The 25,353-nt window shown below is 38.9% G+C and overlaps 2 protein-coding genes and 1 long non-coding RNA gene across 5 annotated transcripts; 1 reads left to right on the top strand and 2 right to left on the bottom strand.

Annotated features, from left to right (window-relative positions):
• Window positions 1-2,471: 2,471 nt before the first annotated feature.
• bach1b (BTB and CNC homology 1, basic leucine zipper transcription factor 1 b) lies at window positions 2,472-9,165 on the bottom strand. 3 transcript variants are annotated; one of them, XM_022209608.2, is made up of 6 exons: window positions 8,997-9,165; window positions 8,632-8,883; window positions 6,546-7,943; window positions 4,611-4,817; window positions 4,390-4,521; window positions 2,472-4,314 (listed from the first exon to the last, which is right to left on the bottom strand). In XM_022209608.2, the coding sequence occupies exons 2-6, from the start codon at window positions 8,881-8,883 to the stop codon at window positions 4,186-4,188; spliced, it is 2,118 nt and encodes a 705-aa protein (XP_022065300.2). In that variant the 5' UTR covers window positions 8,997-9,165; the 3' UTR covers window positions 2,472-4,185. The 3 variants fall into 3 exon arrangements, with proteins under 3 accessions (XP_022065300.2, XP_051793597.1, XP_022065292.2); XM_051937637.1 differs by having other exon boundaries at window positions 4,429-4,521; XM_022209600.2 differs by having other exon boundaries at window positions 2,472-4,521.
• A 160-nt stretch (window positions 9,166-9,325) lies between these two features.
• LOC127530559 (uncharacterized) lies at window positions 9,326-12,126 on the top strand. The gene is made up of 2 exons (XR_007937131.1): window positions 9,326-9,405; window positions 10,455-12,126. It is a non-coding gene; the product is annotated as an uncharacterized LOC127530559 (long non-coding RNA).
• Window positions 9,418-21,013, bottom strand: map3k7cl (map3k7 C-terminal like). Its single transcript, XM_022209628.2, has 5 exons — window positions 20,663-21,013; window positions 19,658-19,739; window positions 16,874-16,932; window positions 15,322-15,437; window positions 9,418-11,162 (listed from the first exon to the last, which is right to left on the bottom strand). The coding sequence occupies exons 2-5, from the start codon at window positions 19,731-19,733 to the stop codon at window positions 10,982-10,984; spliced, it is 432 nt and encodes a 143-aa protein (XP_022065320.1). The 5' UTR covers window positions 19,734-19,739; window positions 20,663-21,013; the 3' UTR covers window positions 9,418-10,981.
• Window positions 21,014-25,353: the final 4,340 nt, after the last annotated feature.

Here is a 25,353-nt window from a genome sequence, read left to right as displayed (position 1 = left end):
CTCTGCCTGAGGGGATTAGATTTGGTCGTCTGCTTTTATCTCATGTTAAGACATCACTACCAACAAGCCATGAAATGATCTAAAAAATACTCTGGAAGAATTTTGTCATCCTAAAGTCATCGAGCTTTATCTAATAAATAACTGACACAAATGAAGTATATGGTTTCACTTTCCCTGTAAAGTTCTAAAAATGTGTCATTCTTTGAGGATTTTATTTAAATGTTTAAATATGTTGTTAAAAATAAAACAAAATAAGAATTTCATTTTATTTTGGATTAATTTTGTGGAGCAAACTCTCGCAGTTTGTCTATTAATTCATCCTGTGATGACAGCTGGCACTGATTTAACTATTCATTACTGAGATTATGAGACCAACATATCATGCTCTCTGTAGTTCTCAGACTCTGCCAAAGAACCACCTACAGAAAATCCTCACATATTCTCTGAGACGGAGAGAGAGAGAAAGAGAGGGAGAAGCGGTTAGTACGAGGAGAAAATGTAATGGCACAGATGCAGTACTTAAATCTTACAGCAACAAAAGGTCACCACCGACTCATCAGGAGGGCCTGCAGGTAAACAGAGACTGAAACGCTGAAAGGCTCACCTCAACTGCCTTCAGAAAAACACACAGAATTCACACAAATTAAAAGTGCTAACTCTATTAAATGAGAACACATTCAGCCTGCTTAATCACATGGAGACCAGCAGAGTCTTGTGGCATGTTACATAATTCAGCTACAAGTGCTCAGATGATGGAAGAGACTTTATCTGATTTTTATCAAGTGTCTCTCTACTAGATCTCACTGTCAGGAATTGTTACAGTGGAGCCATCTGTTGTCAGATATGCCACACTGCACATTAAAACTTTAAACCTCAAACAAAATCGCACAATTTATTTTGGATTGTTATTTTTTCCTAAGCTTTTTTAAATTTCTAATTATGCTATCAGAACTTTTATGGGATTTTACGCTGTCATATTATTAGAAATGTGTGTGTTTCCCAAGATGTAGAAATGCTGCAAAAATACTACAAAACACACTGTTAAGTCAACATACATAAGCACACACATGTTAATGGAGGTGCAGCCAACCAGGAATGACCAGATCATATCGCATGAACATCAACACATGCTTTCCCAGGCTAAAGGTCTCCTCCATTAGGGTGATTTTCTCACCTTTAAGCTCCTTAGAAGTCATCGACTCTCAGTTTCCACCCAATCTATCAGGGCCAAGTTGACCTGCTTGGCCTTTGTGCCCTCTGGATTGACTTTCTTTAATTCTCTCATGTTGATAGGTGCATGTAGCCTGTGAGAATGACCGAAATGAGTGTGATTAACAAATGTTACTGTAGTTTTGCAATCATCTGCAGAACATTATGCTACATTTGCTCACATAAAAGAAAGTTGAGAGATGAAATAACAGTCTCCTTTAATTAACATAGCCTCCAGAGAGAGAAAATTGGAGAGCTAGGAGCGCTGAAGAAAAAGTGAAAACAAAGAGAAACTCGGAAAGTGCATTAAAAGGGAACAGAGGTGAGACTAAGTGGGAGTGAGTGACTAAGATTCAGGAGGGAGAAACATGAGAGATGAAGCGCAGTATTAAATCATTAATATATCTGTCCAGGTTGAAAGATGAGTCCTCGAAGACCTTATGAGCTCGGCTATTCATCACTCACACTGAACACTGACAGATTTTACATCTCATTAACATTACTGATGGTTTTTCAATAACAGTGCATTGCATTAAGGATGTCTTCATCAGTGGAGGATGTTGGTAACCTTGCCAGCAAGTTGATTTCTCGCGATATTTGAGTTCACAAATCTCTCAAGAAACCATCTTGTACCGCTCCCGCATTCACTGTTCGTACAGAGCCAAGTTGGCACGGGCCAATCACGCAGCAGTATTCGTGTGTGGGGCGGGATATCCGGGTGTGAAGACGACACCAAGCGCCAGTAGATCAAAACAAACATGGCAACGGAGGACAACGATTGTGTAGATGCTGCTATTAAGTCAGTTTTAGCTGAATCTTCTATCGCTTCTTTGAAGGAAGAACAACGAGAGGCGCTTTGCGCATTTCTGGATGGTAAAGATGTTTGTGCTTTTTTACCTACGGGTTTCGGTAAGAGTTTAATCTACCAATTGGCTCCGCTCGTTGTGAAGATCCCGCGATTGGCTAAAAACAAACCTGTCAGAGGCGGGACATACTGTTGCGTTGTCCAATCCGTGCCTCTTTCCTCCGAACGGATTTACATGGAGCGGTCCCAGATTGATATTGTGGAGTACTATCAAGTACTACACAATTATTAATCTGGCTATTGCCAGGTTAGGATGTTGGAAACGAACATATTTTACTGGCTGGAACATTTTTGTTTGTTTGGTCACATTTGGCCTGAAAATGCAGGAGTCATTTTTGGATGAGATTGGAGGAAGATGCAGTCATTTTTGTGCATTAAAAACAAATGAACAGAGAAGAAAAGCTTTTTTTGTGTATTGTACACAGCAGTACACACAGCATGCTGTCAGTTGCCTGACTGTGCATGCACTGCCACTAGAGGGCAATAAGCACCAGTGATATCAAATAGATGCACCCTGCAGTCAGCTTAGTGGGGGATTGAACATTCTTTTGTCATTAACCACAACTAGACAACTCAGCTCCCTCAAAGGCCAGTGTTATTAAAAATAAAATGTGGTGAGCATTTTGTCATAAAATCTAAATCACAAAATCATTTCATATTTACACAAATTATTTAAAGACCATCTGCACTGGGATGATTATGATGACTGAAAACACCTGTATAAATAAGTGAACATAAAATACAGCAAAGGTTGATCAGGGGAGTCAAGGATAGAAGTTGCAAAGCTGGTTTTCTGTAAAGAGTCCTGAGTGTCAAATATTTACAAGAAGCAGAGTTTATAAAAAAGGCAAAAGTCAACTTAAAACCTGCAACAAAAAATATAGAGTAATGATTAGAATGCACAAAGCAAATAGAAAACAGGTACAGGTACAGCAGGCACACAATATGAGCATAATTCTGCTTGCACTACATCCAAAAGGGACTTGTTTACTTGGTCCTTGGTCAGCAATTTAGATAAAGGTAATTAAGATAACAAGTTTGTGGACAGCATGCACTATTTCCATCCAATAAAAGTTAGAAAAGTCCAGCAGTCTGGAGTTTTCAAAAAAATTTCCATTAAAGACAGCTTTTCTCCTAAACTTGTGCTTTGTTCATGGATTAAAACTTTGCTAAAGTGCAGTTTCTTTAGACAGGACTATTATATATATATTTAAGTTAATTTGTGAGGTCTGTTTTAGTGAGTCAAAACAAAACTCTGAGGTGTGTGCAACTTAAAAGAGCTGCGTCACTGTGATCAGCTGAAAAGAAGAGACCACAATGACAGTCAGAAAAGAAACAAAAGAGAGCCAGACATTAAACCAAAAGGTAAACACGGCACACTTTGTCAAGTTGAGTTGTGTGGTTTTGGTGCAAAATGCTGTGGTGTGTTGCACTCTGTTGGAGAGAGGCAGAACAAACACTGTCTGCAAGAGGTAATGTATGCTCAATCTTCCTGTTTACAGGAACATGCTTGATCCAAATTCCTGAGAATTGTTCGATATCAAACCATATAAAATGCTTTTTAAAGCAATTAATATACATATAAGGATTAATTTTTTAGTTATCCTGAGGTAATCAAGCAGTGAAATATGTTAGTTATAAAAAACATTGTTCTCTTTGATTCAAACCTATGAATTTGTCATTGTCAAAATTATAACATTCTCAAAGTGTGCAGATTTGTTTCCCCCTAAAATAGATAACAAACTGTAATAAGCCATTTGTAATGCTAAAAACATTTGCTGCAGAACTCTGTAGAAGATTTGTAATCAGGGGAAAGGTAAAATAAATGGTTTTGAACATCAGAAATGCATTTCCGACCCCTCACTATAAATCTTAAATTGAAAAGGTAGCAAGCAAATTAAAACATCTGCTGATTACGGCCTTCTCATTGTAAATGCATTGGTACATGGTGATGAGATCTTGTGTCAAGGCTTTATACTGTAGCCTGTACTCGGGCTGCATCGTAATGTCCAGAAATCCTGTATGATACGAGCAACAGTGCAGTTCGAAATCCTAACCCCAGGCACAAAGTTCCTGTGGGTTTTGACACAGCATGTGTGCTGGAGATATATCTAAAGTGGATGATGTCCTGTGAGTGTGTTCCTGCCGGAGCTGGACGGAGCCTCCTCAGATGCCATATACTTATCAAGGTCCACAGAACAGACCGAGAGCGATCCCTGGGGTTGGAGAGGCATCCCATGCTGTGAAAGAAGTGTGTCTATGTTAGAAAAGAAGGAGGACAGAGGGCAGTCTGGGGAGGTGTATTTGGATAGCACCTGAAGCTGCTCTGGCTGTAGATTTGCTTCGTTGCAGACCTTCTGGCATAAGGCAGAGACACTGTGACATGTTTTCATCTTCAGCTGGCTTAGCTGGCTCTTCTCCACGATCAGCTTCTCCCTCTCTGTCTTCTGTGACATTCACATGCATAACACACAATCTGATTAAAACAACTATAACCAAAAGGTTGCTTTATGAAAAATGCAATGATTTTACTCACCAGCTTGTTGATTTCACACTGCAGATTATATATGCAGTCTAGCTTTCTCTTGCGGCATCTCTGAGCTGCGAGACGGTTTTTGCTGCGCCTCCTCATATCATGAACAAAGTCCAGCTGTTCGCGTGTAAAGACCCGTTGTTTCAGCAGCTGCTGGAAGTCATTTCGACTCAGATCCACTATCCAGTCTACAGGATAGGGCAACTGCATCTAAGGAAACCCCAAAAAGAAATAATGGTCATACAAACAGACATCTAAGAGAGTATCAGCATCAGTGAAGCAGCATCCGCAGTGACATATTTCTGAATATATATATATATATATATATATATATATATATATATATATATACCGGGCTTTGCAAAAGTTCTGTTACACGGTTTCATGATCTTTAGAGACGTTTACATGTCGGAGTGAAAAATTCCATTGAATAAACTGAAAGTTCTACCTTATAGGCAGGTGTCCTTAATACAAATTTTTTTCTCCGGTAAAGTTGTATCAAGATGGAAGTCCAAAGAGTTGAGATATCTGCTCTCCTTTGTGCTGAACATCAGCCGGATGACCGTCCACAGAGTCGCGGAGAGGCTAAAGAATGGTGAAGATCTTTCAGGTCTTCACCATTCTTGAAAGGTCACTGAAAGATCTTCACCCTTCTTGAGCCTCTCCGCGACTCTGTGGACGGTCATCCGGCTGATGTTCAGCTGTTTGGCTCTGTCAGACTTGTTGTGGCCAGCATGAAGGAGAGCAGATATCTCAACTCTTTTGACTTCCATCTTGATACAACTTCACCGGAGAAAAAAATTGTATTAAGGACACTTGCCTATAAGGTAGAACTTTCAGTTTATTTAATGGAATTTTTCACTCCGACATGTAAACATCTCTAAAGATCATGAAACCGTGTAACAGAACTTTTGCAAAGCCCAGTGTGTGTGTATATATATATATATATATATATATATATATGTATATATATATATATATATATGTGTGTGTGCCAAGCTCTCAGGAACATGGAATTGTGACTGTGCGGTACAAACTAATGAAAATCTATACTTTGTCTAATTAGTAAGACTAAAGGCATTCTAATATCCTGCAGAGGTAGCACACTTATATCTACTTCAAAGGGTTAGTATAGGGAAAAATTTGGTTGCTTCTTGAGATATCATTGTCCACATATATTTCTTAAAACTCTCATTTAATGAAATAGAATTCACTGAATGAAACTGAGAAATATTCAATCAAAAGTCAGTGTGGAACTTGCTATCAGTGCACCAAGGGAAATAAAGCCAGCAAAGCCAAATGGACACAGAGTTCAGACAGTTATATTTTTACTAAGCTGTTAATTGTTAACTCGGAAAACTTGTTGCTGCTAATGTGTGACAGGAAATGTACACTGAGCAATTCATCAGAGCAATTTAAATCTCGCTATGTTTTATCTAGAGTAAATAAAAGAAATGCATTTCCTCTAAAATGACCTTTGTTTTTTCTGTACACAGTACTTTTTTGTCGAATCCAAATGATAAATCTGGACAGTAAAAAGATACATTTCTCAAACCTGTTGTCTGACCTACAGTCATTAGTAACTCAACAGACTGAGTCATGAAGTTCAGCTGAATTGAACTCTGAACCAATTAGCGAGACGCACACACAGCAACAGTGTACACGCATGGAAACACACACACATATCATCTCTGCTGGGTGACTAATTAACTTGGTGCTGTTGCAAACCCACCTACTGCCAACGTTCACTTGTGTGTGACAAAATGTACCTAAAGTTCTTATCTAAAACAAATAAAGTGAGGTAATCTACAGTGACGCTGCTAAACGGGCTAATTTCAGTACAACATGAACTCTGCAGTTAGGAGGCAGCAGGAAAAACAAATAGGAGAGCAGAGCTGCAGAACATTGGCAGTCTTGAGTCATAGTTTTCCTGCTCACCTGCCTCGCTCTCTCCCTGGTGGAGGACTCGCTGTCTCCCTCCGTTTCTGTCCCTGAGTCTCCATCCTCCCCTGAGTTTAGGGAGGAAAGACCTGACTGAGATGCCCCCTCACACTCAGACAGCCTTGGTAAACATTTCCTTTGGTCCAGATCCTGCAAAAAGGGGCAGTTGGTTTCTGTGGAGCTGAGGTTGCTGTGCCGCTTCAGCCAATCTGAAGATGTGCTCTGTGCCCATCTGCTCCCTGCATCAGAAGAACATCCTGCTTCAGAGTCCTGGAAGTTCATGTGCTCAAGCGCCTCACTTTCTCTGGTAGTATTTAATGACAGGGTCACTCCTTCCATAGTGCCTGTTGGTCCTCTTTTCCCTCTTTGCCAAGCCTTGTTGGTCTCTTTACCCCCAAGTTCTTTTTCTTCCTCTGCCTTTCTGTGAAAAAGGACTGACACATCAGGGTCCTTTGCTTTCTTGTCTTCTTTAAAGTCCACGACAAACTGCTCGTGCTCCAGTGAACTAGTGATGGCTGGGCCCTCATTTAAGGCCCTCTGAGGGCAATGGTTCAATATTAACCCTGCTGACATGTCACTAGGCCTTGTGCTTGGTTCTGAGCAGACTGCTTTCACACTGGTTATGTCTGAAGATCTGATTCCACTGACAAGCTTCATCTCTTCTTCCATCTTTGCAGCACCGTTCTCTCTCACCTTCTCATCCCATTTTCCCTGTCTGTCGTTTGTGTCTTTCTTAACCATATCAACTTCCATTCTGCCCACACAATTCTCTGTTTCCCTGACGTGTATTTCAGTTTTCTGTGGGTCATCAGCCACTCCTTTGCTCTGTCTGCAGGCATTTGAGATGTCATAGAATTCAACGTCAGTTTCATTCTTACTGTTTGCCCTGCTGGAGCAGGAGAGAACAGAGTCGCCCCCAGTTGCCTTCACAGAAGCAGATAGACTTTTCTCTGGGACACAAGCTTCCTTCCCACAAGCTAGTTGGAACTTTCGATACTTTGGACACTGCACAAAATGCTCCTTTGTTCCTTCAGCTACAGGTGTAACAGTGTCTGTGCTGTTCTGACTTCCCATTTTGTTCTTCACAGATTTGTTACAGTCCCAAGCCACTTCCTGTGGAGGTGGTGAGTCAGCCACTGGTTTTACTTCTTTCTCATCCAAGAATACATCGTCAGTGTCTGTGCCACATTTTTCTTTTGATAACTGGCTCTTGCATCTCTTTTTCTGGGCCTTGTTGAGGAACTTCGGGAGGAGGAAATCAAAGCAGGCCTCGTCTAGGTCTCTGAAACCAAGAATGGAAGCTGAGTTTCGTATTTCTAAGGCATTGTCTTTTCCAAGGTGCAGTTTGGATGTGTAGGCAAACTTCAGCAATGGCTCAAAGCCAGCAACTGTCACCTGTAACAGAGGAAGATGACATACATGAGCACTTTCAACTTTCTAGTGTGTTCTCAAGGATGGGAAAAGCGATCGGCTTGAGCTACAGTACATTTTTAAAAATGTTTTTGGCCAGAAAATGGTGGAGAAACCACTGACCTGCTGTAGTAAATAAAGCTGAGGATTGTAGTGCCTTAGCAACCAATACATGTGACCATGAAAATTTAGCCTCAATGGTTTTACAGTTTCTAAAATCACATACAAAAAGGGGGAAATTAATGGGGAAAAAAGTGCTAATGTGACATCTATGGAAACAGGCTTGCCAATTTAATCAACAGTTCTATACAAGTAACAGAGTACTTTCTATGAACAAGACTAATAAACACTAAACAAGTTTGAGGGTTCTTACATTTTTTTGACAAGAAATTCATGTATTTTATTTTATGATCGATCCAATTTGGATGTCTCTACTGATAACAGATATTTTTTATATTAGTCTTTTCAATGTGACGGGTCAAGATTAGAGCCAGTAGCAATAAAAAAGAAATTAAAAAAAAATCCGCACCTAAGGCACCATAAACACTTGTTGAGGAAATAACACTTTGTCACTTTTCTCACTTCGCTTTCAAACACATTCCTTGTTTGTTGTGAGGCAGCAGAGCTTGTGTGTCACTAGTGTGTGTTACGGCATTGTGAGGTGACATCTCACCTCTTGTGGCAGAATTATCACGGTTCCGCGCTGAGTGAGGGAAGACGAGATCCTCTGGGCGAAGTACTCGCTACAGGAAGCAAGTACGGAGCTGTGTGCTCTGAAGCTCTGACCCTCCACCACCACCGTAACATCACACAACACATCCCGGCAACGCTGCTCGTCCAGGCAGCGCAGCACATGGGAGGAATGCAATGTAGACTCGAATGTAAACACAGACGACCGGGGGGCAGACATGGCCATCAGGGTCATCTATATGTTCACAAAACACACACATCCAGCCCCTGTTAACCAATGCCCCTGTATCACAGTACAGTTCAGACTTTAAAAGTACGACTTCAAAACACCAACTAAAACATGCCTACCTTACAAACTGTTGTATCCAAGTTTCTCAGGGTGTCAAAGAAAGTCCCAGCTGCTGAGCAGACATGGCTATTTCTAAATGGAATGCCGTCCAACCAGGCTGTGTTTCCCAGAAAGCCTTATCTCAACTCGGCTACAAACTAAAAACTGAGCTTGACTCAGTCATATGGCCTGTGTGTGAGTATGTGAGAGGAGGGAGAGTGTGTGTGCGCCTGTGTTTCTGTGTGTGAGTGTGTGTGTTGCAACAATTCTGGGTGTAACAGAGCAGCGCTGACTCACGCACTCCTGCTGATAAAGGATGAGCAAGCAGTTTTCCCGTCCATACCAATCCCACCCTTGGATCTGTCTGGTAAACTAACAGGCTTTTCCCAGAAAATCCGTTTACAGACTGAATATCATTTGGAGATTAAGGTGAGGGTAGAAGAATACATACCTGATTGTTTAAAAGAATATATTGTCTGTGTCTTTTGATCTAAAAGTTGCCTGAATCTTTCTGATCTAATTGCAACGTGGAGAAAGAAATCTGAAAAGAAGTTGTGCACTAACAAAAAAACAAGAACAAATGTCACCGACCTGTTGCAAGGAGGAGGCTGTAATGTTAATCTAAAGGTTAATCATTTCCAGTAGGTCCTACTTATCTCATGTCTTGTTTTTACAGGTAGCAAAACAAGTCATTGTGCGTTTCTGGAACAAATAGAGAGAGAAATGCCTCGCTGGCAGAGGTATAAGTGAATCAGCACATTTAATATACCTGCATATCTGATGCCTACATGAATTATAAAGTTGTCATATATAGATATAATATATCCATAATATAAAGATATTAGAGAATTTATGTTGTTTGAGGTGTCAGCAACTGTTATTGGCCAGTCATGTATAATAAACACATGGATAATAATGTAAATAAGTAACATATAACTTAACACTGGGAGAAAAGGTGTAATTATTGTCTTTGTAAATGGGTTTTGCATAAAGAAAAACAACACAACAGAGTGTAGCCAAACCAGATAATCATCTCTACAAAGCACTGTTGCCAGTGTCACATGATTTGGAGGAAGAGGGAAGCCTATCAGAGTCAAACTGGCCAATCAGGTGACTGTTTCATAATTCCAGAATGAACTAATCTCGTCATGAAAAAAAACTGTCTAGTTCCTTTTTCTTTGTAAGCCTGGTAGCAGTAAAGACGTAGCACAACAAACACAACAGCGTTGGCTTGGAGAAATGAAACTACGGAACTGATGCTGGTTTTAAAATCAAATGCATTTTATTATTTGATGAGGACAATAAGCTACAGTTTATGTTGTCGTATGCTTCCCTGTCTACATGTACACACTATACTACATTCACTACATCAGAAAAAAAATGTACAACTCTTACAGTGTTTTGTCGCAGCAGATACTGTGAAATGAATAATCACCCTTCTTCTTTTTGTGTTCCTCATAAACGGTTATAATTTCCAGATCCCAGACGCTGTGTTAAACACTCATCTGTGTGCTGGGGCGAGAGAGAGGGAGAGGAAGTTAAAACACTCGATAAAATGCAACATTTGGACCGCATCGTACCACCTCTGGCTAGCTCGACAGATCTCAGGTAAAAGATTCGAGTCTCCACAGGACCTGAGACAAACATGAAAATATCTGGTCACATTCCCACAGCGGACATTGGATGAATACAACGTGCTAGGTATTGCAATAACGACCACGAAGGCTCCGCAAGATCACATGAAAACAAAACAGCACCCTAAGAAATTGCACTGTGTCACAGCTCTGTAGAATCACTAACAACTTCTCTCGATGATGACGTCTGCAAACGTCTGTGGTTCAAGCGAATGACTCAGACATGAATAAACACAGCACCTTTCTGTGTAATTAGCTGATTCCCAGACTGCAGTTGTGTAGAATGAGCACTAGCTGAGCCTTTTGCTTGGGTTTCCTGGCCTGGTGTCAGCTAAAAGTCAGGTGGTCTCAGGTTCTGCGGAGGTCAGAGGTCACGAGGAGTCTTGCCTCGTTCGACCAGTCGGGCAGAGCCTCTCCAGCTGCTGAGCGCGCTCGTTGTGGACAGTCACCAAGGTTCGGTTCTCCTCGGTTAGACGCCGAAACTCCTCCTCTAGACGGGCAATCTCCATGGCAACCTTCTCATCCTCCACCAGCTCTGCCAGCAACTTACGCCTAAAAGAAGATGAAGATTTTAACAGCCAGTAATTTGTTAATTTTCTTTCTTAGTATGACTTAATCTGTATCAGGTGGTGTGAAGAGCTGGAGACTGTCCCAGCATGCACTAAAGCAGGGAGATGGCCGTAATAGGTTCCCAGTTCAAGGAAAGGCAGATTTGCAGACAATCAATCACATTCATACATATGAGCAATTTATAGTCTACAGCTGCTTTGTTTCTAGAATGTGGGAGGAAGCCAAAATAACCATGGAAACAATGCAGACTCTCAGGAAGGCTGACGTGCATGCTGTTTGAAAACAAAACTAACCCTTTTACAATCAGTAAATGCAACATTTTGTGGAGTCAAATGGGGTTTACAGTGTTATTAAAGAAACTAAAGGCAAATTGTTGTTCCAATATATGAAAAGATGTTTTGTTTTTTTTAAATGTATGGTACAAATCTGGAAAACTGGATTACAAACATTTTAACTGAAGCATCTACAGTGAAGCTCTACACCTTATGTGTAAAATAATTTTGATAAATATTACGGATCTCTGTGTTCTCAGTCAGATTCAGGGATATTACCATTACTACAGAGTCTGGCAGGTTTGAAGAGAAAATGCTCTGTCTAGATGAGGTGACAAAAATGTTTCATTGCCTATTATATGATCATTGAAGGGCTACACTTTACAGTAAAATGCCCCTCCTATCAGAAGAGTTCCTCATGAGAGATGACAATAAAAAACGTGAGTTGATTTTAAGAGAGGAAATGTTTCTGTGGCAGATTTGATCATGTTTGAGCAATAGGACAAAGTTTGTTGGTTTTTTTTTTGCATTGTAATATTAAATATAAGACGTTATGTTTAAATCTTGCATGCTTTACCACTCCAATAGCATTTCTGGTGTCTTGTAAGTCCATGTGGGCTTGGAGTCATGAACATGGCAGCATTAATAACATCACATATTAAACTAAAAATTGTGCCTATCTGAGCTGTTTTACCCTATAAAGCTCACTGAACTGAAACATTTAGTGCTGGTTTAGGCAGAGTGACCTGACTTTCTCTGGCAAACAATGATCAGCCTTCGGACTTTGAATGGTATTGTAAGCATACGCACATGCACATGCATGCGTGCAGTGAGAGTATGTGAGTGTCAGTGTTGCATTACAGTTGGTCAGTGCCAAGTCACAGAACAGCAGCGTAAACAAACAGCAAATGTTATTTTTGTGTTTGACAATACAGGTTGTGTGTGGAGCTTTAATGGGATAATTATGAAAGAATGTAATGTCATTTAATAGTCCAAATCTCTGCCTGTTTCTTTTTCCTCTCTTCTCTTGTTTATAGCAAAACTGATTTAAAAATATGTGAAAAGACATTTTTTTTACGGAGCACTGTACTGTATATCTTGGCGATATACCATGAAAAAAATGAAAGTGTCATGTATATTCAGAAAACAGGAAATGTCCTAGATGCACCATAGCTTCAAATATAAGCAAGCATCTATTTATTATTACTATAAGCTTTATTATTATTTGAACTGTTAATTAATAGAAAACTTAGTCCCCATAATGTGCTGCCAGTACATTTTCTGTTATTTTACAGATGTATGCCTTAGTGTTGCAATCACCCCTATGTTTAATGAAGAGTCTATCGATGTGAGGTCAATAGTTGACACCAAATCTTTTGGATTTCAGTCGTGGGCCTTTCCTTTGTGTTCATGGATTACATTTGAAACCAGGTTCATGTGAGTCATTTCCTGAAATATCAGATTCATGAGTAACAGACAAAAGAGTTTGGTGGAAAGTATGATGTGTACCTATGCAACCACAATCTATTTTCATTTTAGTTACACATTTCCCAATGATTTCAAAAGCTGGTAATTCCCACAAAATTTGCAAGCACAACTTTATTTATGATTTTTGGATAAAAACAGGTTATTTAACAGTGATTTGATACCTCATTTGATTGTTTTTGTTCTGCACAACCACAATGAAAATGCAGATTTTTTTAAAACTACAACATTTCAGCTTAATGCAAAATTCTGTGATTCACAGTGAAGGATTAGTGATTCAGATTCACAGCTTTTGTGCAGAATGGCTGTTTTTCTGCTGAAGCATGCAAATGTACATGCATGTGTTAGCATGTGTATGCGTGCTTTTTTTTTTTTGAGACAGCAAGAGCCTGAAAAAAGAGGAAGAGAACTTTTTCAATAGAATCCTTCAGGAAACCAGAGAATCCAGACTAAGTCTCATAGTAACTGTACAAAATGCCTTTTTCTTAAATACTGTCATTTAAAAAGCATTACACTATCACATTTGTTTTTCTTTTGTGTCCATGAAGTTTATGAAAGATGTCAGCAGATATGACACAATCTCAAATACCGTGTTTCCTGACATAAGTCTTCAACCTGTTTGTCTTGTTTTAACAGCTCTTTCACAGTGAGTGTTTCTTGTGTAATCTTTTGGTATCAAGATAGTATCAGTAACAGGCTCAGGGCTAATAGCAGTGTGAGAAAGTTTTTTTTTTAAGTGTGTATTTCCCTTTGAACAATGCTGAAATTTTCTGTGAATGCCACACTGGTGGAATGAGTTGAAAGAACTAGACATGTGACTACTACAGTTTGTAATTGACCAATACTAACCAAAGGCAGCAGTGTATTGTGGAAAATTTCTTGTTTGTGTGTTAAAGTGTCATTCCCGCAGTCATCCTTGCGACACTTCACCGTATGTCTGAAACTCTCCTGTTTTTCTGCGCATCAACTTCCCCATATGAGAAGCATCAAAACTTTCATTTTGTGACGCAAGTCTGTTAATGGCGGAGACAGACAGCAGAAAATTTGAAAACATCCTCTATTCCATGAAAATCGAATCAGCAGTCTTATATTAAAAAAAAAATAAAAAATCCGATAAGTGATTTTTTTTTTTTAGCAAATTTCAGAGTATTTTTAGTACATCTTGTGATACTGTTGTGGATTATTGTGTGTCTGATTACTACAAATCTGCGTCCAACTTATGAGTAAATCTTGGCATGACTGTCAGCGTGAAGAAGCAGGAGTTTGTACCAGTTTGACTCATCATGTTCTTAACTAGATTCAAGGCTACACTCATCCCATCAGAGTCTGCCTGCTGTTCTCTATTTAGGAACTGTGAAGTGGTGTAGGTGGTGTCAGTGCATGTCTGTGTGTGTGTGTACGTGTGTGTGTAGGTGTGGCGGTGGGGTAATAGCAAGGGCCTTGAAAATCCCTCTGCTAAGACTCCCCACAGCTGCTGAGGACACTGGGGACAGTGTGCACTGTGTGTATATGACATACAACCCTGTTTCTGTGCAAGTATATACGGTGCACACTGTTGGCGCATTGAAGCTTGCATTAGAGCTCATTCAATTAGACCTGACGAGGGCTCCAAGTAGTGCAGTATTCACCCCAGCAAACATGCTAGATTTCCCGAATATGATTCAGAATTAAATAAAGAAACAAAAAGCACAGTGCAATCCCCACATCATATATATATATATATATATATATCAAACAAGCTCGGTCTTGTTTCCAGTTTTAAATAAATGATTGGAATGATTAAAACAAACAATTGAAATTGAAGCCATACCTTAGCAGATGCTCAAATATCATTTTACAGGAAAATGTTCTGTTTGTGTTCTAAATGCTGCACACACATTGTTAACATGCGCCACCTGGTGGACAATTTGGTCCAGAACTCCTTGCAGTTCTACAAGTGTTTGCATTTTGAGTAAATGTGGTGCCAGTGGGAATTAAAGTTAAAAACCTTGCAAGCATTACTTCCAAACATATGTTTGTGTGACAATAAGTAATTAGAATTACTGTTATTATGATTATGTTTAATATTATAAACACCCTGATTAGTTTTCTTGTTTATAGTTTCACAGTGATTTGACATTTAAATATAATTTAAATCATTTAATTTCGGCTTATAAGAACACTTCTTTCCCCGAGCAAACTACAGACAAAGCTATTAGTACGATACAAAGCTGTATGTTTTTTGCAGCTCTAAGCAGTGACAGTGACATAATCTGAACACAGACTCCTTTGATTTGGACATAAACATGCTACTAGTGCACCACAATGGCCTGCATTGGTGTATTTTAACAAGTGTTAATCAGATCAGTATAACCAGTATAATAGTAATTCCTTTCAGGCCTTACTTGCGGTCCTCCAGCACAGCAATCTCGTGTTTGACTTGGTGGAACTCTCTCGCCATCCTGCAGTGCTCCTTGTACACCTGAACGCTCTCTCTCAGAGAAACACAAGGTGGCACTGGCTGCAAGAGGTCAGAGAGGAACAGCTCTGTGACAAATGAAGAGTGTTTTGTGGCACGAACAATACTCCAGTATGATTAAACCTTCACTTGTTATTTTTATTTTCAAATCAGTTTTATGAATGCTTCTAGATCTAGAATTAACTATTATAGTAATTATCAATTAATCTGTGTATTAGTTTCTCCCTTCAATATTCAGTCAGTTTACAAAATAAGACAGGGTAGTAAAATTTGTCCAAGATGCCATGTTCAACATTCTTATTTTATGCGCTAAACAGTCCAAAAATCTAATAAATTTAATTAAAAATCAGATTTCAAAAGCCTGAGTCAGACATCTTTTAAAGGTTCTGCTTTAAAATGGACAATAATTCATATCTGTAGTTCAGTTTATTTTTGCAGCTCTAGTAGATTCCCTTTATACCACTACTGGTACAGCATGCAACACTTGAGAACAGCCAGAAAGACATTGACTTGCACTGGTCCTGTGGGGGCTTTATTTCTAAAGGTGGAAGGCTCGCTAGTAGGAGACCTGACACCAGATCAGATGGCATGTCCAAGTCATGCCAAGGTCACTTGCACGATCAGATTTAATCCAATTACAGTTTGTAATATGGTCATTTGTGCTCCACATTGCGCAAACAACAAATTTTAAACCTTGGAGAAATGCGAACCAGAGAGAATGCTGTAAGCTTCCACTTCATGCGACGTCCAGCATGTTCGAACGCTATCATTCACTGGCCTGCTACGACTGTTTTCTTTTGATACTCTAAACCAACATGCAGTTTATGTGACCCTGGCAGTGGCACTGGTTGAAGGATAATTCAATGACAACACTAATAGCCGAGTGAGCGCACAGAGTAAAAACACTGATAAACTAAAGCCAAGCTTCTACCTCTTTAAAGATTCAGCTACCACCCTGAACACAATGGAGCTTTAAAGGAAAATCCCACCCTCAGATACTCTGTTTTATTTATTAGCCTGTGATGTCCAGCTTATTCCAGGAGGACGTTTATTTTTTAATGGGATTTATATTTTATCCATTTATTTTACTGTGAATTTCTGGTGTGCTTTCTACTTCAGTTAGTGATTCCCAGAACAGTTTCTCTGCAAGAAGTGTTTTGGCATTCAGAAGTGAGTAAGAAGTATTCAGTAATGATAACAGCAGTAAGATTAACAGAGCAAGAACATTTGGAATCAAACCATGTATAAAAATGCTAAAAGATTGATGGCTATCTACAAAAATAATACCACAAACCACAAAACAGAGCCACACATATCAATTTCTAATGAAGATTTTCCCTTTAAATGGCAGGTAATGCTGTTTTTTTTTTTATCATCACTGTGGAGTTAAAGTTATTACCATCTCTAATCTATTCCACGGTCAAACAACACATTGTATATTCAGTGTAGTTAGATGCAGCAGTATGTTTCCTGTGTACCTGTAATCGCTGCTCAAGATCCGGAAAAGTCTGAGAGAGGTCCTCCACATCTTTTACATCTGTTCCAACAGAACACATTTATCAGCTACAACTGATTAAGAAAGATATAACAGTGGCACTACTAAAAGAAAAAACAACAATTAATATTGCAATTACAGCATAACACAGTTTGTTACAATGAAATTAAATACTGTATATCAGTTATTCACATCAAACATGTTCTGTACTATTTTGTTTTTTAGTAGTTTATGTTTGTGTATTATAACAAACTATATATGCTGCTGGACATTTATCATGTATGTTGTACTGGACTTGAGTAAAAAATAACCGCAAACTGTAACTATAAAAATACCTAAATTGCACACAAAGTCCAATGTGTTAAAAGTAATAGTACTCATTGTATGGAATAGTCCTCTTCAGAATGTTGTAAAGCTAATTTACAGAGCTAATGTTGTATATGCCGGAGGTGGTTTTAGGTATTTATAAAAAAAAATGCTTAGTATTCAAATATATAACAATGAAAATTCTGATGTAAAACAGACTTTTTTTTTCTACTTGAAAAATGTGAAGTACAGGTCTGAGGAAGCACTGGATTGAAATATTCTAGAAATTTATTTTTTATCACAGTCCTGTAAGAAATGCACTTAGTTTCTCTAGTTTCTATTGTACCACTGATTTTTAGATTAATTTCTTCTTTCCAGATGGTCCTGATTATCTTTCATTAATATACTATGCAATAATTAGACAACAGAGTCTTGAAATTTAATTTAGGCCAATTATTTTGTCAAACTGTGATTCAAATCATGCGGCGATGCCACTGGGTGCAAAGACTGCCTTGAAAACATTTGCCAACATTGCAAGAAGCCCTTAGTTTGGGAACTGACAGCGAAAATACAGTTGGCTCTATGCGCTTAAATAAAATCAAACCAGGAAGACAAACAAGCAACAATTTATTCTTTTAACCACTACTGTTCAAGGCTAATATGAAATGTGTAGTTTTTATTCAATAAACATCTAAATGTTTAGGTTTAACTTTGAGCTTAAACTCACTGCGAGTTGATTTTGACATGCAAACCCGACTGTCTGTAAAGTAGACAAGTATTCCTAGCCCTTATGAAAAGCAAAGATAATTTCAGCTTGGTTTATTTAATCAGCATAATGTGTCCGTTAAAATATAATACACATAATGTAGTTCGCTGTGTGCCACTGACGTACAGCTAAGCGACTTGTCCCACATTCGCTTGTTTTAATGCTTTTCTTCACCTCATAAAACGGCCCAAAATGAAACACTATAGTGGCCTCTTGTATGACACCACAACATAGCAACACAGAGCTGCACTTATAAATGAGCCATGTCCTCTTACTGAACGGCAGTAATGAGCTGTCAGGTTGAAAGACATGCCGGATAAGAATACAGAAGGACAACTATGTAGCAGACAGACAAATAGCCAGGCCAGATGTATAGACAGCGAGGGATTCACACAGACAGACAGGCAGCCAGACAGATACAGACAGGTTGTCTGCACCGGCCTCTGCCTTGATAGTAATGTCCCGCTGGAGTTGTGGAACACATGTGGAGAATCCTGGGATGATGCAACCTTCTAAAAGGAGGAGTATTAGTGGGCCAGCCTACAGCCAGGGGGCCAATTATGATGTGGAATAAATACAGTTCTCATGCTTAGAATCGACACGGTGTGGGCTTATAACTATGCTGGGCATGAAGTCATGAAGGGCCTAAAGGATGATCCCCAGACGGAGCAAAGTTCCCCTGCTGAGAAACATGAGTTCAAAGAGACAACAACATGATCGCCCAGGGAATATCTAAAGTGTGATTTTGGAGGTAAGGTCAGATTGTCCCTGAAACACTCCTCAGCTATAACTTAGATTAAAACAGGGCCCTTTGCAAACCACTGTGATCGTTGAGGTTGATTTTTTATGTGGGGAGAAAATAAAACAAGACATAAAAATGACATATATGAAAAATTAGCAATTAAAAAAAATCATACTATAATGTGCAAATAACAGGCAGAATATCAGAGAGTTCAAAGAATCTCTGCTCAGGGTCAGATCTGAGTGTGTGGTTCCTACTATAGCACTTCATCTCACAAGAGAAAGACAAGGGGGGATCAGAGATGGGTGGAGTAGGACTGGAAGTGTTAACTGCTTATAAATATAGGCCAGTGTTCTAAAAGCTGAACAGTGAATCAGGCAGCAGGACACTGTTAGTATTAGAGGGGAAACCTGACTCTGCCATTGCATAGCTGAAGCTGCTGTCCCAAGGCCTGGCCCCACTGCAGTAAAACATCCTGACAGGCAGCACCTAGCACCGTAGGTAGGCGAGATCTCCGAGTACGTGTGCGTGAGGATCAGTTGTGCATGTTTTGATCGGAGATTAAACAACAGCTTGTGTGGGTGCATTTTGCACAGCTGCGCACACGTGTGTGTGGTTTGTTTTTATTATGCTGTGGTCCTACAGAAATAGAGTGAGCACCTGTCTCAGTTACAGTGTAGAAGAATGAACACAGTTAAAGTGATAGGGTGTGAGGGTGCGGGGCAGATTGTGCCTGCTCTGTTTTGGTGGGAAGAATGCCGTGCACATGTTCCACACATACTGGAAACACAGTGAGAGTAGAAAGTCCGGGCTTCATGTGGTGTTAAATGATCAGTTGAGTAATCGGGGTAACTCAACTCAAAATAAGTTGTTGCCATCATTTTGAAATACTGAAACACAGGTGTATGTGAAGTATACACAGATAGCTAAAGTGCGTGTGTGTGTGTTTTTACCTGATGTGTCATCGAGGCTGAAGGCGATTCTAACTTCAGATTTATCAGGAGACACTCTTCTGGTTGAGGTGATCATTTATCCCTGTTAGCACAATTCAAAGGACCTCATGAAAGACAATGTCACAATGCCAAAATTAATCAGTCAATTGAAAACTGACAGCAATTTTTACAGTCTAATAGGAGATTAATTCATTATTATGAGGGGAAAACACTGTTCCTGCTTCTTTAAGGTGTTGATTTCCTGCTTTTTTCTTTTTTTCTGTTATTTGATTTCAAACTTACATTTGAAGACGATCTGAAAAATTGTAAAGAGAATTTATTTTCCCAAGTGTTTGTTAGCAGATTAGTCAGCAGTTCAGCCCTGATTTGATGTGCGTACAGTTTGTAATCAGTCCAACTTATTCTAACTTAGTACATCAATGTGACTTTAACCAGCAGGAGGAACGAAATACTGAACTCAGCAGGTGTAGTGTGGAGTTGGAATGAAAGTCTGCAGACCCTTTGATAAAGCATGTGATGAAACCACTCCTGTGGAGCTTTATGAATATCCACACACACACGCAGACACAGACACAGCCACCAGTTTCATCATGCATTTAGAGTTGCAGTGGGATTAAATAATTAGAGAGCTTTGACAGACTGGCTCTGAGGTCTGGATTGTGCATGCCCCCCTTCCAGTGAAGGTACAGGCTTTTTATATCAGGGCATTTGCCTGCTTTAACCCTGCTAAACTCACTCTCTCACACAGCATAACTCAGTGACCTTCTACAGAAAATAAGCAGCTTAAAAAATGCCCCTCAGTTGGGGAAGAGACATTTTGATGTAAAGCCTCATCAAAACATGTAATGCATCGCAGCATGGCATCATTAGTGTGTTAAATAAAACAGACCATGCACATATTGTAAGTATATATTGCACAATGTAATAGAGGATCGTGTTTTCCTTAAATATTGACTGTCTCCTGCGTGCACTGCTGAACAGTCTGTGCCAGCTGGTCATTGTTACCTGAAGTAGCACGAACAAGACCACAGAAAATTCCTTGTAGTAAAAGAAGTAATAATCAGACGGTAGTGTACGTCCTCAGTGCTGATTGTTGTTAGTTTCCCGTCGGACAAGTGTTGAAGTCTCTTCAGAGAAAGTACGCTTGTGTCTCAGGCGCTGCGCTCCGGCGCAAATCCAGCAAAGATGGCACAACTATCTCTCCAAGAGCTGACCTCCCCTTCTATCTTGAGACCAGATTGTTTTGTGTTCAGTTAGGCACACGTTTCCCACCATAAAGACTAAACTACGCTAGTGTCAGTCAGAAGGACTCCAGCTGCTCAAGTTTGCGGAGGTATGTACTTGTTATCCACGGACTTCAACCACACGGCGGAGAGCAACACAGGGCGCAGGCGGTGGAGGAATGCCGTCCGCTGTCCCCCTGTGGCGGCCCGGGCCCAATTAAATGTCTCAGATGACATGACTTTAGCCCGCAAAAATGCCCATAGCTGCAGCACTGTTTTGAGTGACACGGTCATACCGCTGGGATGGTCGTTGGCTTTGCAATAGCTGTGCAATGAGGCAGTTGTTCAGAATGAACATCTCATGCTATAATAGCTATTATGGAACAAAACAAGACATCACAGTGTGTATATTCTCTGGGTGGTAGATTTTGGAGGATGCAATTAGTCAAACCCACTTGTTTTACTTTGGGATGTTCTCACACAGTAAAAAAGCTGATCGTAAAATATACAGTAACTTACTGGCAGCAACTGGCAAGTACAGTAAGTTGCTGTAGAATGTTTTACAGTAAGCTTACTGTAAACTTAATCACAGTACCTATGTACCATTTACAGTAAGATAATTCTTACTGTAAAAGTTGCTACAGTAAAAATGATCCTACTGTAAATGCAATCACAGTACGATGGTACTGTACTGTATTTTTGATCACAGTAAAAATGTTCCTACTGTAAATGCAATTGCAGTAATATGGTACTGTATTTTTGATCACAGTAAAAATGATGCTACTGTAAATGCAATCACAGTAATAGAGTACTGTATTTTTGATCACAGTAAAAGTGATCCTACTGTAAATGCAATCACAGTAATAGGGTACTGTATTTTTGATCACAGTAAAAGTGATCCTACTGTAAATGCAATCACAGTAATAGGGTACTGTATTTTTGATCACAGTAAAAGTGATCCTACTGTAAATGCAATCACAGTAATAGGGTACTGTATTTTTTTGTCACAGCAAGCATGACATTACTGTGACAAGCAGATCTACAGCAACTTACTGTAAACAGGTTCTACAGTAGATATTTGGTCATTTTACAGTAATATTACTGTAAAAACTACAGAAACTTGTTATAGTGCACAATATAAAGTATATGTTATACAGTGGTTTAAACAGTGTCTATATAAGTATTCACCCTCCTTGGAAGTTTTTCCCTCCATTGCTTTTCAACATTGAATTATGGCCAATAAAATTAGCCCTTTTAAAAAAAAAAAAAAAAAGATTTTGTTTTTTTTAGAAATTCTTTCATATCAAAATAAACATAGATTTCTACAAATTAATGTCAATTAAAAAAGACAAAGTATAAAATAAGTGTCTGTATAAGAATTCACTCCCTTCAGGTCCATATTTAGTAGATGCATCTTTGGCTGTAATTGCTGTTTTAAACCTGTTTGGACAGGTCTCAACCAACCTTGCACATCTTAATGCTGCAATTTCACCTTATTTCACCTTGCAAAATTGCTCAATTACTGCCAGGTTGCAAAGGTATCTTTAGTGAACAATTTCTTTTAATGTGCTGTCACAAATTCTCAATTGGATGGCATTTTGCTCTAACCACTCTAAAACATTCACCTTGCTGTCTTTAAACAGTCAATGCGAAACCGTCTGGAGTCTCCACCGTCTCCGCCACCGCGGGCGGGGGAAGGTCTGGTGGACGGCCCCGCCTATTCTCTGCCCTGATTCCACCCAGACTCCGCCTTGACTCCACCCATGTGGTCACTTGGAAACTATAATGACAAAGGGACGACGAAATTATATGTTTTTATGGGATCTGTAGCTCAGTGAGTTAAGGATTTGTGTATAGAGCTGCAGGTTGCTGGTTCAAGACCAGAACCTTCTTAAATTTTTTTCAAAATCCTGACAAAGAAAGAAAAATGCCAATGGTAGGTCTTGAACCTCCTACCTTCCACTTGGTAGGTTCTCTTCTTACCCCCTGAGCTACTTGCTCAGATACTAATTCTACTTTTTTTGCGCATTTATCATCTATTTTTTGACATTTTCAATGTTTTTTTTAACTCGAGTCTCGACTCAACTCTTTTTCCTAGGGGGTTGGACTTCAGCCTTTGTGCTGGAGGGTTGAACCCTCAGTTCCAAGACTTTCCAAAGCCTCCAGACCTCCCAAGTCCTCAGGACCTGAGCTTTCACACAGTCTGAGGGCTGAAATTTTCTAAGTCCCACAGTAGATCTCTGTTGGTTTGAACTTTGAGACAGTCTGAGGGCTGAAATCTTGAAAGCTTCTCAGTATTTCTCTGATAGTTTGAACTTTGTGGTTAACAGAAGCCTTAAAACTTGATTTCACATTTAGACGATCCATCTGAGTTCTTCTCAGACCTTCACCTGTGAGTTCTTTAGAAATCCTGAACAAACTTTGATTCTCTTCACTGAACAGTAAAGTTTGTGGAGATCAGAAGGTAACATTAGTTTGATCAGTGCCTTCAACTACTAGTAGACTTTATCTGGAAAGCAGTTTTCTGAAATGAGTTCTTAGTAAATCTGTCCATAATCAAACCAAAAATATAGAAAGAGGAAATGTTTGAAGAAACAACGATGTTTTCATTTCATACCAGAAAACGCTTTAAGACCTTCATCTGTTTTGCTCTTTTTGATCGTTTTATTGTCTCTTCTGTTTAATTTGATCCTCTAAAGTCTAACTGGTTTCTTTTCAAATGTTTTGTCTTGAGTTTGATTCTTCTTAAATGTTTAGTTTTGCTCTTTTCCCACCTTTTATTCTTTTCTAATGTCTGATTTGATTTTGAAATGTTTTGTCTTTTTAATGTTTAATTGTTGTTTTTTCAAATGTTTTATTGGCTTGTTTGAAAAATTTCCTTTTCTTTCACAATGTTTAATTTTTTTTGATTAAATCTTTGTTAAGGCTTTTCTTTTTAAATGTTTTACTCCATTTTAATGTTTAATTTTATTTTTAAATGCTTCATTGTGTTTTCTGTTTAATTCCTAATTCAAGTTATATTGTCTTTAAGATTTCATTTTCTAATTAAACATTTATTTTTTTAATTAAATGTTTTGTCTTTTTAAAGGTTTAATAGTCTAAATGTTTTGTATTTTTTTAAATGTTTAATATTCATCTTGTTTAATTGTATTTTTAAATGTTTGATTACCTGAAATATTTAATCTTTGTTTAATATTTTTCTTGAAAAATGTTCAATTTCATAAATACATCTTTTGTATCTTCTGTTTATGTAATTAAATATTTTGTCTGTTTAGTATAATTTAATTGTATTTGATGTTTAATTTTCTTTTTAAAAGTTTAATTGTATTAAATATTTTTCCTTTGATATAATTGCTTTTTTAATGTAGTTTATTTCTTTAATCTTTTTTTTTTCTGTGAAGATTTTAACCCCAACCTTAAAAATGAAACAAACTCTTAAATCACAATAAAAATACTTCTGTTGTCACAATCATGAGTTAGTCAGTTATTCAGTTTATCAATTCAGCTTTATTTGTTTAGCACCTTTCACACATAGGACAAAACTAAACAAGCACCAAGAAAAAACTATGCTACAACTATGATTAAAACCCAAAAACATAAAAAAAATACTTGATCAATAAATAAAATGTGTTGTCCAGGGGATGGAGGGAGTTTATTGAAGTCTTGGGCTCACACAGTAAGTCATTTAAAATACACTTTATATTCAGTCTAAGGAAACTGCAGAGTGACAGAAGAACCAACATTATCTCCCGTTTTCTCCTTTAATGAGTCGACTCTTCTTGTGCTTTCAGACCGAAGAACTACAATCTCTTCACAATCTGCTCAAACTCTTGGTACATGACCTCAACACACGGGTCAAGAAGGTTTCCTTCTCATTTCTACTCTGAAGCTCACCTTCTGCAGCTCAAACTACTGACAGATGTTTCTCCTGCTCCAAAGTCTGGTCTCCAGAACTTCCTAAAAACTCTCTTCTGCTGCAGGTTGCTTTGTAGAACTGTTACAGAAAACCTCACTAAACCACATGGAGGGGCCTCAAGATAGTCGTCCAAATGAAACCGTACAAAAACCAAACTAGCACAACACAAACGCTAAAGTCTCCTGCAGCCTACCAGAGGAGCTCTTTAAACAGAGAATCAGGACAGGAACTCTTACCTTCTGGACAACCAACATTGGTTCATAGACAAGAATACAGAATGTGTCTGACCAAAAACCTCTAAAGACTCACTACAGCCAAGATAAAGACACAACTCAGCTGCACCAAACCCACTAATCACTGCACACATTAGCACAGGGGTGTCAAACTCAGTTCCTGGAGGGCCACTATCCTGCATGTTTTAGATGTTTCCCTCTTCCAACACACCTGATTCAAATGATCAGCTTATCATCAAGCTCAGCAGAAGCCTGATAACGAGCCTGATCATTTGAATCAGGTGTGTTGAAGAGGGAAACATCTAAAACATGCAGGATAGTGGC

Source organism: Acanthochromis polyacanthus, chromosome 17 (genome assembly GCF_021347895.1).
Source record: "Acanthochromis polyacanthus isolate Apoly-LR-REF ecotype Palm Island chromosome 17, KAUST_Apoly_ChrSc, whole genome shotgun sequence".
Classification (NCBI taxonomy): domain Eukaryota; kingdom Metazoa; phylum Chordata; class Actinopteri; family Pomacentridae; genus Acanthochromis; species Acanthochromis polyacanthus.
This window is presented reverse-complemented; position numbering and strand designations above follow the sequence as displayed.

Excerpts from the sequence above, each read along its gene's own strand:
- bach1b (XM_022209600.2), bottom strand. The coding sequence starts at position 8,883 with ATGACCCTGATGGCCATGTCTGCCCCCCGGTCGTCTGTGTTTACATTC. Across the intron at positions 7,944-8,631 it reads TGATAATTCTGCCACAAGAG|GTGACAGTTGCTGGCTTTGA; the intron begins GTGAGATGTCAC and ends CCTCTGTTACAG. Across the intron at positions 4,522-4,610 it reads AGTGTGAAATCAACAAGCTG|AAGACAGAGAGGGAGAAGCT; the intron begins GTGAGTAAAATC and ends TGAATGTCACAG.
- map3k7cl (XM_022209628.2), bottom strand. The coding sequence starts at position 19,733 with ATGATCACCTCAACCAGAAGAGTGTCTCCTGATAAATCTGAAGTTAGA. Across the intron at positions 16,933-19,657 it reads CAGCCTCGATGACACATCAG|ATGTAAAAGATGTGGAGGAC; the intron begins GTAAAAACACAC and ends CTGTTGGAACAG. Across the intron at positions 11,163-15,321 it reads GCTGTGCTGGAGGACCGCAA|GCGTAAGTTGCTGGCAGAGC; the intron begins GTAAGGCCTGAA and ends ATCTTCTTTTAG.